The following is a 15,277-nucleotide window of genomic DNA, read 5'->3' on the forward strand; positions in this document are numbered from 1 at the left end:
GAACCATTTGTCCTTTCCAAGAAACTGATGACAAATTTTGAATCTCAGTTTGGGGCTGCTGCTGTCAAGGTTATGATTTTCTACCACTGAGCACTGAAACAATCACAAAATTTTGTGCTTCCACAAGTAAGCTTGGCTTGCATTTTTCCCATTCACAGCTTCAGTTTAGGTTTTGCACATGATTGATTTCATTCTGTTTCAGGCCAATATAAATGGGCAGCTCCTTCCCATTAGAGGAAATGTAGCCATGCCACATATTAGATAAGGGAAATAATACCTTCCCATCAGCATGTCCAAAGCAGCCACAGATATCACAAAACTACAGCCTAGAAATGTGAGCCTCTGTTGCAGATATGGATGAGTCATACAGGGACACATAAGGACAAATGGACATTGTTCAGTAAGCTCCTCCATATACAGAGCTGAACAGTTCTCAGCCAGGAGACATTATGCTTTAATAAAGTGCATGCAGAATCAGTATGAAACATTTTTGGTACAGATTCAATAAGGACATAAAAATACTAATTATAGTTCAATTTAAAAAATTGTTCTCTCTGAGACTGAGGTTAACAACAAAAGAAAGGGATAGTCTCAGTGTCCAAGACATATACACCTGAACACTCCAGAGATGCATTTAAAAGACAGCTTACAGTGAACTCTAAGTAAGATAGCCTGAGTGACATAATATACATTAACTTAATATGGAAAAATTAAGCAGCAGACAAAATAATAATTTCTTAATTAAACACAGAAATCTCAATAGTTCACAAAGAAGTAGTCAGATTTGTCATTGAAACACTAACGCTTTTAATATCATTTGCTCTTGGCAGCATTTGTTCATAATTTTATATTTTAATTTGTTCATACAGTTGTATAATTTTTTCCGAACTATTCTTCAGTGTTTCCAATAGATTTATTATGGCTCTTATTAAATGCAGACAAACATGAAAAAAACTCCCAAATATACACATTATAAGTTCTTTTATTCAAAAGCCTCTGAAATATTTGTATGTATATCTTACAAAACTACATCTGCCTTCATATATATGGTTTGGGACTTCTGTCCTGTTTAAAATAAATAGCTGGAAATTAAACTTTAAAACTTACACATAATAATAAAAAATAAAACAGGAAAAAAATCTATTCTGTGTCATCCTGGAAACCTATCTGAGTTAGTCAAAATTACAAAAAGCACACCACAGGCACTTTTATACTAGCCTGCAAAAATCAAAACATCTTTATTTTGGGTAAAATCTGAGTAGCCAAGAGAGGCTGGCACTAAATACTCTGGATTTGTTCACTGTAGTTTACATTATGTAGAACTGGTCTGCTAAGGAAAACAAACATGACTGTATTTAAACAGAGATTGCAATGTATTTTCAGTGGCTACTTCATAATATTGTCAATGTAGTGCAGAAGTTTCAGAGACATAGGCAGTTGCAAGCCCGAGAGAAGTATTTTTTGAAAATTTGTATAGTATCTAGGAACTCCATCCTTTGTCTGTGAAATACTACAGAATATACATATTCAGACCTACAATGAATTTTGTGGGAGATCTTCACCAGGCAAGTAATAGCCTGTGATTTTAAAAAATGTTTGAAAAGATAATAAGTGATTTTACTGCATAAATTCCCTTATTTACTTTTCCTTTCTAGGATAGTTTAATAAAAGACAAAATATTTTGAAAGCCATTCCTTCACTTTTTGTATTTTCTTTTCTTGTATCTTTGTCCAGTCTTTGCTGCTGTTTGACAGTGCTCCAAAGGAGTGGAAACCAGCTCAAAAGAATATGTGTATCTTCTCTAGCTCCAAATGCCCAGAACAAATGGAAAAGCTGAAGAGATTTTTGTAAATTTTACTGTTAGCTTCAAAAAGGATTGTCAGAAGAAACGGTGCATCTGTTATCTTCAGCTAACTTCTTGCAACAAATGATTTTGAAATTGCTTTTCATATATATAGAGACACATAAAAAATAAAAGTCTCGATATTAAAAACCACCAAATATCAAGGGACACTTTAGTTTGGACTTAGAGCTGAGAGACAGCAGTAATTTTATATTTTGTTTTCCATTACCCTTTTGATACTCATATAGTAGAGGTACTAAACTATTATGAATACTGTATTTATTCATTCTTATATTTTCTGAGCAACTCATATTCTGTATTTCTAAAGCTGTTGCCTTTAGCAAGTTTCCTGCACTGTATTAAGAGACTAAATGCAAGAGAACTTGACAGGCTGTTCTGTGAGAAACCTTGGGTTTTCCTTCTTTTTTGAATGCAAAATAACTGCAAATGAGTTTTTCCTTTAGAGACACCACGAGGGATCCTTACTGAAATGGTTGAATGGACTTTTTTTTGTTTTTTCTTAAACAGTGACTTTATTTCTCTTAACCAAAGCAGACAGTGTGCTGAAAGGGTACTGTGTGCAGCTCCAAAAACTATAAAGAGCTATCTGAAACAAAATTTTGAAACAGCTCAGCAGTTCTTAATTACAATCTTCCCTCAATTTCATGCAACTGTAAAAGAAAAAATAAAACCATGATCTGTTTAACTCTGAAAACTGTTGTTTAAAGTCTGTGGCCTTATGAATAGTACCTGATAGGGCAAGTGAAATGCCTGATTTCCCACAAAAACAGCAGTGAGAGAAAATGTGCTCAACAGCCCCATATATCATCATAAGAATTCAATATCCAGGACATTTTCTGCTCACTGTGCTTGAATTCAGAGAAAGATGAGATAAGGTTAGAAAAACACAGCAGAGATTACTTGTCACTTTAAAGCATCTCCCTGTGTTAACTGTTTTGTGCTGTAGGCTCTGAAACACCGAGTCTCTGAGGCTGTGCTGAGAAGTAGCAGCTGAGCAGTTCTGTGATAAAGTACATGATAACTCAAGTGGGTGCTAGCTACAAGTGTTTGCAAGAATAATACACAAAGTAAAGCCCAAGCACTGCAAAAGCAAAGGGCTGACAGCTCAGGTGGGTGGACAGCCATATAGATTGAGTGTGTAATAAGGTAACACAGCTTTCCGTGCAGTGTAATGAAGCTGAAGAGAAAGTGGCAAAACAATGCTCAGAGCAAAAGCAAACTAAAAAAATTAATCTTTTCTAGTAGCAAACTCCTCTCTCCCCTCTTACTGCTTTTCTCATTGCTCCAGGGTAAGTATCAAGTGCCTCAGTCAATCCTATTACCCTGATCTGAGACATCCTTAGCATGGGTGAGGGATTACAAGCCTGGGAAGGTACAAGTCAGGGCTGAAAAAATGTGTTCTCCAGTAAACCTGGGAGCTGCCATCATCCAGCAAGAAAGAGTCTGTCCACTTTGGTCCTTCAGAGTTTAGAGGCTCAAGCTTCCTAAGATTTAACTCTCTGCAGACCACCAAAAAAATGTCACTGCAATTGTTCGGGTGAAATGAGAGGTGAGCCAAAGACAACCTAGTAGCTAAGCTCAACAGCCTGGGAAACTTATAAGCTGTCTGTAGTGAGCATCAAACTCAGCAGAGCTGGGTAGCACAGTCTGCTGCTGTTCTTCTCTACCAGGCTCCTCTAGCAACATAAATCACACTGAAAGATCTTTACAGGGTCAAAGCAGAATTGAAAAGTTATTTCAAATATTATGTTACTAAGCAGTAGCACACCAATGGAAAATAAAATGTAATTTATGTCTCAGTACTGATACAGAGTCTGCTAAGCTAGTCCCAGAGAGTACTTCTAGTGCACATAGCAGAACAGAGTTTATTACAGATTATTAGCAACTAAGCAGATTTCCTTTGTGTGCTTTTTACAGCCTAAGCATCACCCAATGCAGATGCATACCAACTAAAATTTTGGCTTGTCAAGACTGCAGTACTATAATATAATTGGGAGAGAGGGTAAATACATTCTCAAAAGCATGGGTGTTGATGAGATCATATTTGGTTACCTAATTTAAAAAAAAAATTGGATTTTTAAAAGCTATCCTGACAGGGTATCAAGAGTCAAACCGTAACTTTTAGATCAGTACATTAGAGCTGCCTGGAAGATACATTTTCAAATACTGCATGAAAACATAAAGAAAAGCATCAGTAGAAAGCAATGGTCCATTTAACTCCTCACCAACAGTGGAGACACATATATTTGAAAGGAGAAAAGTCTGGCACTTTCTGGAGTCATTTTTTTCTCCTAATTCCTCCAGCATTCAGCTGCAAGAGCCTGGCCCCTGCTGAACAAAACTGCCACTGTTCCACTGTGTAGATAACAGGGAACTCTGCAATTATTTCCAGTTTAAATAGAAGATTTATTTTAATATAGAATTAAAATGTTTTAAGTTTTTCTAGACAACTGCCACATTAAGGTCTACCACAAAATAAAGCATAACTACCTTTGTCATTTTGCCATTACTCCATTAAGATACATGAAATATCAGTTTTCAGTTAGTGCCCTTTTATTATTCCCTTCTTGGCTCACAATCTCCACTATTTTGCATGCAGTGTGATCTTATGCCCAGACAACAGCACAATTTAGTATCACTATTCAAGCTCTCTTCAGATCTTGCCAACTTTTTCCAAGAAAAATACAGAAAAGTTAGTACTCGCTGAACATGAAGAAGCAAGCCAGAAAAAAAAACCCCAAAACAACTATAAGGCTGGCAGATCATTATAAAGTATCAGGGAAAAGCTTGGCCAAACTTTATTTCTGCTTCATGGATTCACTAACTGAGATCCAAACAAGGTTTATAAGGATAAAAATAAATAAAACAGTATTTTACTGGACAGTGTTTGCCCTCTAGGACAAACACTTGGTGATATTGACTGTCTGCCAAGGAGAGTGACAGCTGGAGTTAGAGAATTTTATCAAAAAAGCTATTTTCCTTTCCTCCCACTTGGCAGAATAGAACATTATCTTAACAGAGCAGGCTTCTGAACTTGGGCTTTTCAAAAACTGCAAAGTGTGTTGCTGTGAAAGACAGGACATTGTTACATCGCCAACTTTGGCACACAGGCAGGAAAAACATGATCTGTGCAGGCCAGTGCTCAATAAATGAGCTCAGCAAAGTACTGTTTGCTTTCATCTGCTCCACAGGAATCTGGAAAGGCCATGGCCAGAGGGTCTCCAGGGGATGCCCCACCCTATGGCTGACATAACCCTATGCTCCCAGGACCCACACCATGTGCCTCTAGGGCAATGGCTTCTTCACAGAGACAGCCTCACAAAGCTAAAATTACCCAGGAGCAATTAAGCAGAGCAAAAATTACCCAGGAGCAATCGTGCAGAGTCAGCCAAGGAAAAAAAGAAAAATCTGATGTTTTGTGCATTGATAGTTTTGTGTACTCTGTGTTTTTGTGTACTTTTGTGCACTGTACTGTTGACAGACATCCATCACTTCCTACCTCTACCCCATACACAAATCAAAGGGAATCCCAAATACACAATGTGGGACTGAGTATGCACAGAAACAATACAGGGCATACAGCCTCAGCATACAGGAAGAGACTCCTATTTTACCTGTCATGGGTAAAGCAGGGAAGACTTTACCACCGATTACTGGTAATGTAAGAGAAAAGGAATACATCCTCTTGGATTAGACAACCAAAATATTCACTTCTTAATAGGAAATATGGACTATTCAACTGCATGGATTACTACTGCTGGCCAATCCTTGAAATTTGTAATTATTGCTATCTATTGGCATCCAGGAGATTCTTCAGTTTTATGGCTTCTGAATGTACAACCCAGTATCTATTCTGACCTTGGGTATTAAAATAACATGGAAGTGATCAGTGGCTGCTGCTGTACCCAAGTGATCACCACATACAGATTCCCTGTTTGCAAAAGCACATAGGAAGCAAAGTGAGAAACAATGCAGGTACCTATTTCCTAAAACAAGAGTTTTCAGCAGCTGTACATCACTGTAGCTCTATTAAAGTCAATTACTTGACTTTGTTTTACAACCTTTTTTTTTTTCTGCTTCAAAATCTACAGAAAGACTATTTTTCAGCAAACATTACTCAATAACACTAATTAGATGTGCCTTAAGTACAAACAGGAAATATGGACAAATAGAAGCTACCTGATTTCATGGTAGAAACTGTTAAGGACACTCAGTCCCACTAAGATGACAATTATTTTATAACTGCCAGAACAAACAGACTCAGTACACTTCCTGCCCAACAGCTGGTTTCTTTAGATTTGCATCAATACTCAACCAACAGAGTGTGTTACTCAGGGGAAGAGAGAAGCATCATAAAAAGGCTATGTCATATCATCATGAATTCAGTTGTCTCTATTGCATCTGTAAAAATCATACTCACCAACCACAGTACAAAAGAAATAAAAATCACAATTTACCATGCCTGCAACAATGTTTCCTTTGGAAAATTTCTGTCTGCTGAGAACTTCAAAGTAACATTTTTCTGTATGCTTTCACTACTGGAAATCTTTACTTTTTTTGCTGAGGATTTCTCTTTAAGCCCACAAGATTTTTTATAATTATTCTAGCTACTGCAGCCTAAGTTTGATGAAATTTCTTTAAATTTCATAACTTTAAACTGTAATAAGCTATTTAAAAATCCAATGGCATTTTCTACCTTGGTCTACATTCTAACAAAATGGAGAGTCATGCAAGTCCAAAAAACAAACCCTCTGAAAGGGTTTATGACCCCCAGGGATCTCTCTTTTTCCAAAAGTAACATCTTCATACTGAAACAGAAGCTGTTCCTTACCTGAAAAGAGTTCATGCATCGAAGTGAAGGTGGCAGAGATGTGGTACTCAAACCCAGTATCAACAATAATTCCAAACATGTTTCTGATGGAAACTTTAAAGGATGAACTCCCATATCATTTTCCCATGCATCAGTAAGCCTGTAGAGTTAAAAAAATTTTCATTTTCTTAAATTATGTCTAAACCATAAGTTCCAATTAAGTATTAAAACTGCGATAAAAACTGTGGCAAAAAATTCCCTTCATATTTTTCATGTAAATTCACAGGTCAGTGTGTTTTCCAGAAAAACATGGCATATTTAGATAAAGTGCTTTCTTAAATATACCACCAATATCTACCAAAAAAATACATAATGTGAAAGGAAAATTTAGCATATTTTAGAAAAAATCACTCGTGTTTCTAATTCAAAGTTTCATTACTTCTGAACAAAATTTCATCTGTCACTGGTAATTTCCCATTGTATAACAATTTTACACACTGAAAGTACACACTGCAGTACATAATGCCTCCACTTTTAATTTTGTTTCTAGAATGAAAGATTCCATTCAATCCTGAAAAGACAGGAGGTTGGGCACAATTTTCAAAACTCATGTCCATGATGCTCAGCAGAAACTTACCAACAGTCTATACCAAGCAAAACTCAATCCCAGTTCACTTTAAGGATTTTTTCTTTGGATGTACTAAAACAGTTAAGATTTCTATGAGTTACTCATAAAAACAATGTTTCAGAAGCATATTCCTATAAACTGTTCCTAAATCACATGCTAAAGAACAAGATTAGTTCAACAAGATTTACTCAAAACACATGAGCATTCTGCTTCCTATAGTTCAAGCTTATTTCTTCCATAATACACAAACTGACAGACTGATCAGTGATCCAGTTACTTTAATAACTTTGTCTGGGTAGGTTTTATCAGATACTCCTGGGTAAGATGAATGCCATTTATTCTCAGCAGACCTAAGTGCATCACTTTGGAAGATAATACTTGCTACCCTTCCCTGTCCAAGGCTTCAAAATTTCAATAAATAATCTTAGCATTGGCTTTCACTTTTAAATTCCTCCAGCTTTTCTGAATGAACCACTGTCTGTGAGCATATCAGCTTATTTTAAAGTACTTTCTGGAAATAGCTGCATTTTTTTAATAGACATTTGGGACCTCAGCATTCAGCATGGTGAAAACTGAGCAAATAAGTATCTGTGTCATCCTGGATGGTTCTTACTCTCTCAAGTCTCCCAAATCCAATGATTCTCTAAAAAGTCTTGCTTCTTACATATAGGCTTGCATATACACATTTTATACACAGCACCTTCTGAGTTCTTCTAGATGTCCTACTTAGCATAGTTTACTTATCTTTCTTCAAAGAGTGAGTGTAGTTTCTTACCTCCTTTTGTCTGAAATTGGCCAATGAATTTCAACTCTTTGCTTTTGTCTTTTCTAATATTTACATTTTTTCTCCTTCCTAATTTATCTATGCACATATAAGAATCCAACTCTGCTTTGATACATAGAAGCAAGACCTATAATGCACAGAATGTCAGAGGGGCTTTCACTTCCCTATAAAAAAGAAGTGTTTTCTCTTTTTTTTTTTTTGTCCCCACAATAAAAGACAAAGAAAATAATTTCACGCCTAGATTACCAAATACATCATTTCTTTTCTCAAACCTCACCAGAATGAGTCATCTTGACAAAGGGTCTAAGCTTTACACGGTAAGGAGGAGGAGGACAGTCCCTGGTTCTTCTAATAGCAGAGCATCATTTAAGATTTCCAACATGTCTGAGACCATACCAAAGGGCAGAAGACAACACCTCCCACACACTACCAGCCCTTATATAATATGTAGCATCTCATTTGACACTTATACTGTACCACATGGAAAAGCTGTAAAACCTACTACAAAAAACCCCAACTGCCCACTAGGACAGGAAGGTGAGATGTTTAGAAGAGGCTCTGGAGTACTTTCATTATTGGAAGGTACAAGCCTCCAGTTAAGTCACAAATACTATGTCTGTGTTGAACAGAAACAGGATCCTTTTATAAGACTACAGACTACACAAGTGGCCAAGCCCGAACTGGCAGCCCTGACTGGTTCAGAGCTCCAGACTGGATGAGGCTCTGAGCAGCCTGGTCTAGTGGAAGGTGTGTCTCCCCACAGCAGGGGGATTGGAACTACATGATCCTTAAGGTCCCTTCCAATCCAAACCATTCTATGATTCTGTAAGTGTTCCAGGAGGAGCACTTAAAGCTAGATGATGAGCAGTAAGTAATCAATAACCAAGCAGTCTTGTTAACTGTAATCCAGATTGGTGTTTTACATTGCTTTATCACTTGGTAAGTTCATTTCCCCACATAATTAGAAATGTACCTTTATATATGTTCCTTACTCATTCTTTTCTCTACATTTTCTACAATGTGGTGATGCAGGAAAATTTAGGTGAAGCCAGCAAAATAGAGGGTCTCTCTTTCAGAAATCAGCAAGTCTAAACAAAGCACTGTGCAGGCACCTTCAAACAGCTAGAGAGTTTGGAGAATGAAGGTGCTATGCTGAGGTTGGAAGGTGTTTCCACAGATCAACAACCTTTCTTCAAAAAAACTTTTCCGAACTCCAAGCAATACTCAAAACATCACAACTTACATCAGTACCCTGATTCTACTCTTGTGTTTCAATATAAGCATTTTTTGGAGATGCCTCCTCATTTTGAAGTTCAACTACTACAGCCCTGACACTGAACTGGGGATTTTTCTTTTGTGGCTGTTGATTTATCTGAGGGAAAGAAGGTTTGCATAAAGACATTTAGACTAATTATATTGCAATTCTTGTTTATTAATCACTCAGTTATTAGTATTTCCTGAAATTATTCCAGTGTACTTCCTTATTACAAACAAAGCATATATACCCCAGCATTTACTGCTCCAGGAACACACATGTCAGGAATTAGTCATTGTGACTTGCCCTTTCACAGCATTTAATACAAATGGTTGTGGGAAGTCACTGCTTTATTAGATCATTTCTCTTTGTTCTTCTTTATCCCTGTTGCTTTTAGAAGCATTTTTCCATAATCTTTATTGTAGAGGAAACAGAAAAGCATCTATGCATAAAACAAAAGCAAAACAAACCACAAAGAATCCACTGTTTTTCACCTTAGTTTAATGGTCTTTCTATATAAGGGGAGTTGTCTCACTCTGTGAGTCTCTTCTGGAGAGGAGACTTTGCTTTCTGTTTACTGCAAGAGGTAGATTGGCTGATAATGCTCCTAAGGAGAGTCAGCAGCCACAGAGGGACAACTCAGCTGATCAGCTCCCAGACATCACAGCCCAGCTTGCTAAGCTGGCTGAAAGGAATAATGGGGAGATAAGACACAAGCTTGAGAAAAGTGAGGTTGACAACAGAAATAATGCTATTCTTCCTTCAGCAAATATTCTATTCTACACTGCAAAGAAGTCTTAAGATTCGGCACTTCAGAGTCTGACACAAAGAAAAAAGAAAGATCCTGAGCATCAAACAAAGTTCATAAATTCTGAACAAATTCCCTAAGTCATTGAGGGGTGCAAGATTGCATCTACTTCGGACCTATTTTGTGACAAGTAAAATCTCACCACTACCTATTGGCCTTGCCAGTATTTGAGGGAAGTGTGAGTCAGCTTTAGAAACCAGGCTTCAAAAGACTAAGATGTAGTAAAACATACTCAGGAAAATGGTCCAAACTCAGACCAGACTCCGAGTCAAGAAAAGGATATGCCAGAGTAATTTTTTTCACAGGATGTTAAATCCACCTCTGTAAATCACCATCATCATCCAGTTTTGTCCCATCAACAGGAAAACACAAATAATTCTAAGCATTTTGTCTGTCACTCCTTACTTTCCATTTTCTCTCTCTTTTCTTTATCCCACTCTTTCCCAGAACTTGTATTAATCCTTTCAGCTTATTTAATCCAAATTTTCTTAAGAAAGATCTCAAATAAATTAGGTTTGGGGAAGTCTCATCTGTTCATGATTTTCAGGAGAGTACTGAGAAGAAACAGTCAAAGGTTTCCCCAGTGTTAATTAAATTTGAGATGCAGCCTCTGCAGCTCAGAGTGAAACCTCAAACTCAGAACTCCTTCTGCTCAATCTGAGATAATCTATTAGTCTCACCCATGAAAACACAATGAACAGACATAAGATTGAAAGATATAATTGGAACTTCACATAACTTTCATTCTGAGAAGGTCAGAATCACATACAATGAATGCTAATAAAACTTTAATATATTTCTGGTATACAATTCAGAATTGAAGTGAAGTAGTACAGAAAATGAAGAAGTAAAGCCCTACTCAAGGAGGGTGATACTTGGCTAGATGCTGATGTGAAACAACTATGTGCTAAACTGTCAGAACAGAGCATTCCAAACAAATAAGAAATAAAGATGACAAGCTGAGACTATCTTCTCCCTTGTCCTTTTCAATGCTTCCTCTAAGGAACTGGTCATTTGAAGGAGAAATTTAGAACATGATATGATTGTCATATTCCTATAACCAGTCAAAGAAATACAGCTAGGAAAGCAAAGTTGCCATAGTTGTATGTATAAAATGTTTTAAAAAATGAAGTGGTATGTTCAAAGTTGTTTAGTTGATACTAATGTGAAATCTGGGAAATCTTTGATTTCTTTAAAAAATAAAAAGAAATCAGCAAATGCTCTCTGAAATTCAAACAATTGATTCTGAAAGCAGAGACGAGCAAGACTTGAAAACAACTACTCAGATAAGATTAAACATAAGACAGTTACTTCTCTATCAGAAATGTGTTTAGATAATGTTTTACATTTGAATCACCATGCATCAGAGAATGGTATTTGTCCAGTGTTCACTATGGAATTGATCCCAATGAATTGCCTATATAAGTTATAATTACATTTCAAAACTGTGTTCTTAAAAGCAACTTTTAAGACACCAAAATAATGAAGTACATTCATTTCATAATTTCTTTATATAAGAACTAGTAAACTAACACAGTCATCCATCAGGTCACAGAATCCATCCACATCACCATACCAAAAATGCAATATACATGGCACATCAGTGAAGCAAGAGAAAACTTTGTATTTCAAATCTGAGAAAAACTGACAAAGATTCTCACAAGATTTTGAAAAACTGGACCAGACTTCCAACTAGATTGCATTTATTTCAAAAGAAGTCTCTTTAATCAGTGCTAAAGACATTTATCGGTAATCACCCTTCACCATGCCTGAGATTCACTTTTAAATGCAACTGAGCTGTCTCAGCTACAGACAAAGTAAGTCTGCTTTTGAAGAGGAAGAGATAAGCCCTTTTCTCCTTTCCAGCACATCCCCATCATCACCTCTGATTTAGCAGGCTACTTCTATAAATACACTAAGTGAGGATAGTCTACACAGGTCAAAACTGTAAAATAAAGAAGATCTTACTCAGTGCTCTGCCCAGTGTTGCTGAGGGAATGTACTAACTAGATTTTATTAGTTATGATCTAGGTAAATGTGCTCTGCATTTAGGGCTCCAAATGCTGTGAAACTTGAAGGAGATGTTAACTGAAGCTTCAGTGTTTTGGTGAATCAAGCCTGTGCCGAAGAATCCAATATAAAAGCTGACAGAAGCTCAGCCCTGAATCTCAGAGTTCACTGAATGTTGTTAAAGCTGCCCTTTCCACAAGCTACAGCTCTGAGAGAAATGACAGATGACTTTACTGAACCGAAGGACAAACCTGCTAAATTAAATAACTATTTGTAAAAATGATTTAATCTAAAAACAATTCTTAATTATGGTTGATGATGAGTCTGTATACTTAATGTACCGGGAGGCTAAGTTATTTATACTTTTAATTATCCTTTCAGTGATCTAAAAATGACATAAATATCAATGCCTGCTCATTAGCTACTAAACTCTTACCAAAATGTAAGTAATAGGGATGACTAAGAAGTGCAGTACTTTCACAGTCTACAGTACATTCCTTTAGAAAAAAAACTTGCTTTGTAGAATTGCTGCTTCCATCCTGAAACAAGCATCTGTGGTCATGTTCTACCATTCATTATTCATCCTGAACAGCTGGGAGTATCAAGTGTGGGTTTTGAGCAAATTTTCCCTGGGATCTTTAGTAGAGGCATGGTATCCCAAACCAGTAGGTATTAAATCTCTCATAAGAGACAAAAAAACGGAAGAAGGAAATTTAACACACCAGTGTCCCTGCAAGGAAATGAGCAAGAGAACAGCAAAATACTTAGGGAAGTAAGAAAGCCAAGACCATACCTCTTTGTATTTTTGCAATGGACTACTGTTGTAGCCAACACAGAACACAAACACAGATGTTTTAAACATTTTCTTTTTCAGTGTATCACTACAGAGACAAGAGTAATTTAACAGAATTTCTGTATTTCCACATGTGCTTAAATACTACTACTTGCACAGCATTCTCTATAAAATTACTGATATATAATCCATAAACTAAAGTGCATCACATATACAGCATATAGTACATACACTTTAATGTAGTACATATAATTTATTAGTTATATATACAATAATCATATTAACATTATTTAATTACATAATTATAAATTACTATAATAATTGCATATAGAAGGATGTGGTCATTATTAACAGTCTTCTAGCTTTTTTTCTGAATAATGAGTACTTTGACTTGAAAAAATATGCAATTCTCAAGTCTAGACAAAAAGAAGTTAGCTAGAAATCCACTGCAAAAACAATTCATGGGGTTTAAAATACCCTATCCTGCAAAATATAAGTCCTTCTTGAACTTTCAATGTGTCACCATTTGAAAAGGGCAAGTTATTTAATACTAATAAGAAAGCCTTATAATGAAAATTCAGATTTAACCTCACCAGAATACCAGTGTCATAATATTTTTCAGACGGGCTGACATAAGAGGTATCAACTGGTCTTGTAATATTTCAAAGTGCCTTTTAATTAAAATTATGCTATTTGCTCTGATGAATGCTTTTATGATTTAAAATCCACACTCCACATGCAGTTTTCTCATTTCTAACTCCAATACATAGCATAGATTAAATAACTCATGCTAAAAGGTACATTAATAGACAGTGGATTAAATAATTTTGTTTGCATTAAACAACTACATATGAATCTCAATGAGATTAATTTTATTAATGCATTTGAAATTATTTTATAATTCCTTGACATGCTTTGATCATTGTAGGCTATTTAAGGGAAGTCAAAAAGAGAAGTAAAGCTGCCTATTTCAAACTGTAAAGCAAAGCCCAAATGATTTTTCTCTTGCTTCACACCAACCGATATTTTCAGTAGACTCAACTGCCCTATATTAACTTAAATGTAACTACATTGGTTTTGGGATATTTATTAAGAAATGCTACTTGCAGAACAAAGCCTCTGAATAGTCCAAATAATTAATTTTTTTAATTTTTTTTTTTTAAGGGGAAAGGGCAAAGCAGAAAACCAAACAACTGTGTTAGTATGTAGTTCCAAGACAGACAAGGTTGTTTACAAGTAGATTATTCCTCTGAAGCACAGAAAGCTATCTCAACATACTGCAACTTTTTGCATGGCAATAAATCTTGACATTTTAATCCTGTCCAGGAGCAACTTTGCCTTGGAGTATGTGATTTCAAAGTAATGCCTAACATACTTCTCTAGACTAAAGATTTTTGGGTGTTCACCAACTGCTTTTCTGCATTGCCTTCCCTCCTCCATCTGGCTGCTATGCAATTTCAAAAGCATTAATTTTAAGCTGCACACTCTTATCACCCATAAAATATTTTCATTCCATTGCAAAACAGCACCAACTGTACAGTCTCTGTTGAAGACAAAACAGAATTTCAGTGACAAGAATCACTGAAATAAAGCTTAAACATCACAGAAGGATTAGCAGGTGTTCATCTATTCTGAAACCTGTAAGTTGAAAATTCGTAGGATCTAAAATGAATGTATGAAAACCTAAATCAAGCAACAATGTCTAAAGACTTATGTTCAATGGGACACCCAGATACGTGGGACTAACAAACACTTGCAAATGTACTAAATTTAAAATTCTCGACAGTACTCAAACTATGTACAGATGGTCTGTGAGTAAAACTAAGAAAGTATCATCTTTATTTAGTTTCAGCACCAGGTAAGCAGAAATAGACTCATCAAAGAATGAAGAGAAAAAGTGATTATAATTTTGTGGGAACTGCCCTTGGATAGAAAATCCCAAACCTGCCAGGTAAGTCTCAGAATATGCTCTACCAGCAAACCTACAGTCCATAAAGCCATAGCATCAGCAGATCTATCCACAGAGCCAACCCATAGCAACAATTGTCTACGGAAAGAGACATCCTTTCTTCATTCATCTACAGGATCAACAGCTTACTGCAAAAACTAAACCTGCAAAAGCAGAAAATTGCTGCAAATTTTCATCAGTTAGAGTGAAGCTCTTTTTAGAACATCTGACTGAGGGATACAAGATCATGGAGAAAAAGCTCCTGCTGAGCTTGTGATATTAAATATATCTAGACATAATAGGAAGAAAACATGGCAGACAGTAAATTCTGTCACAATAGATATATTTTAAACTACTTTTAAAAAATTCCTACATAA

At 36.0% G+C, this 15,277-nt stretch overlaps 1 protein-coding gene across 2 annotated transcripts in view; it reads right to left on the reverse strand.

The window, feature by feature from the left end:
• The window catches only part of UBE3D (ubiquitin protein ligase E3D), a 74,343-nt gene that overhangs the window by 25,177 nt on the left and 33,889 nt on the right, over window positions 1-15,277 (reverse strand). Inside the window, exon 9 of one of the 2 annotated variants that reach the window (XM_056488504.1) lies at window positions 6,696-6,834. In XM_056488504.1, coding sequence (XP_056344479.1) covers window positions 6,696-6,834 — 139 coding nt within the window. Of the gene's footprint in view, window positions 1-6,695; window positions 6,835-15,277 lie in introns of those variants that run through there. The other variant, XM_056488505.1, reaches the window with a different exon arrangement.

Source organism: Oenanthe melanoleuca, chromosome 3, assembly GCF_029582105.1.
Source record: "Oenanthe melanoleuca isolate GR-GAL-2019-014 chromosome 3, OMel1.0, whole genome shotgun sequence".
NCBI lineage: Eukaryota > Metazoa > Chordata > Aves > Passeriformes > Muscicapidae > Oenanthe > Oenanthe melanoleuca.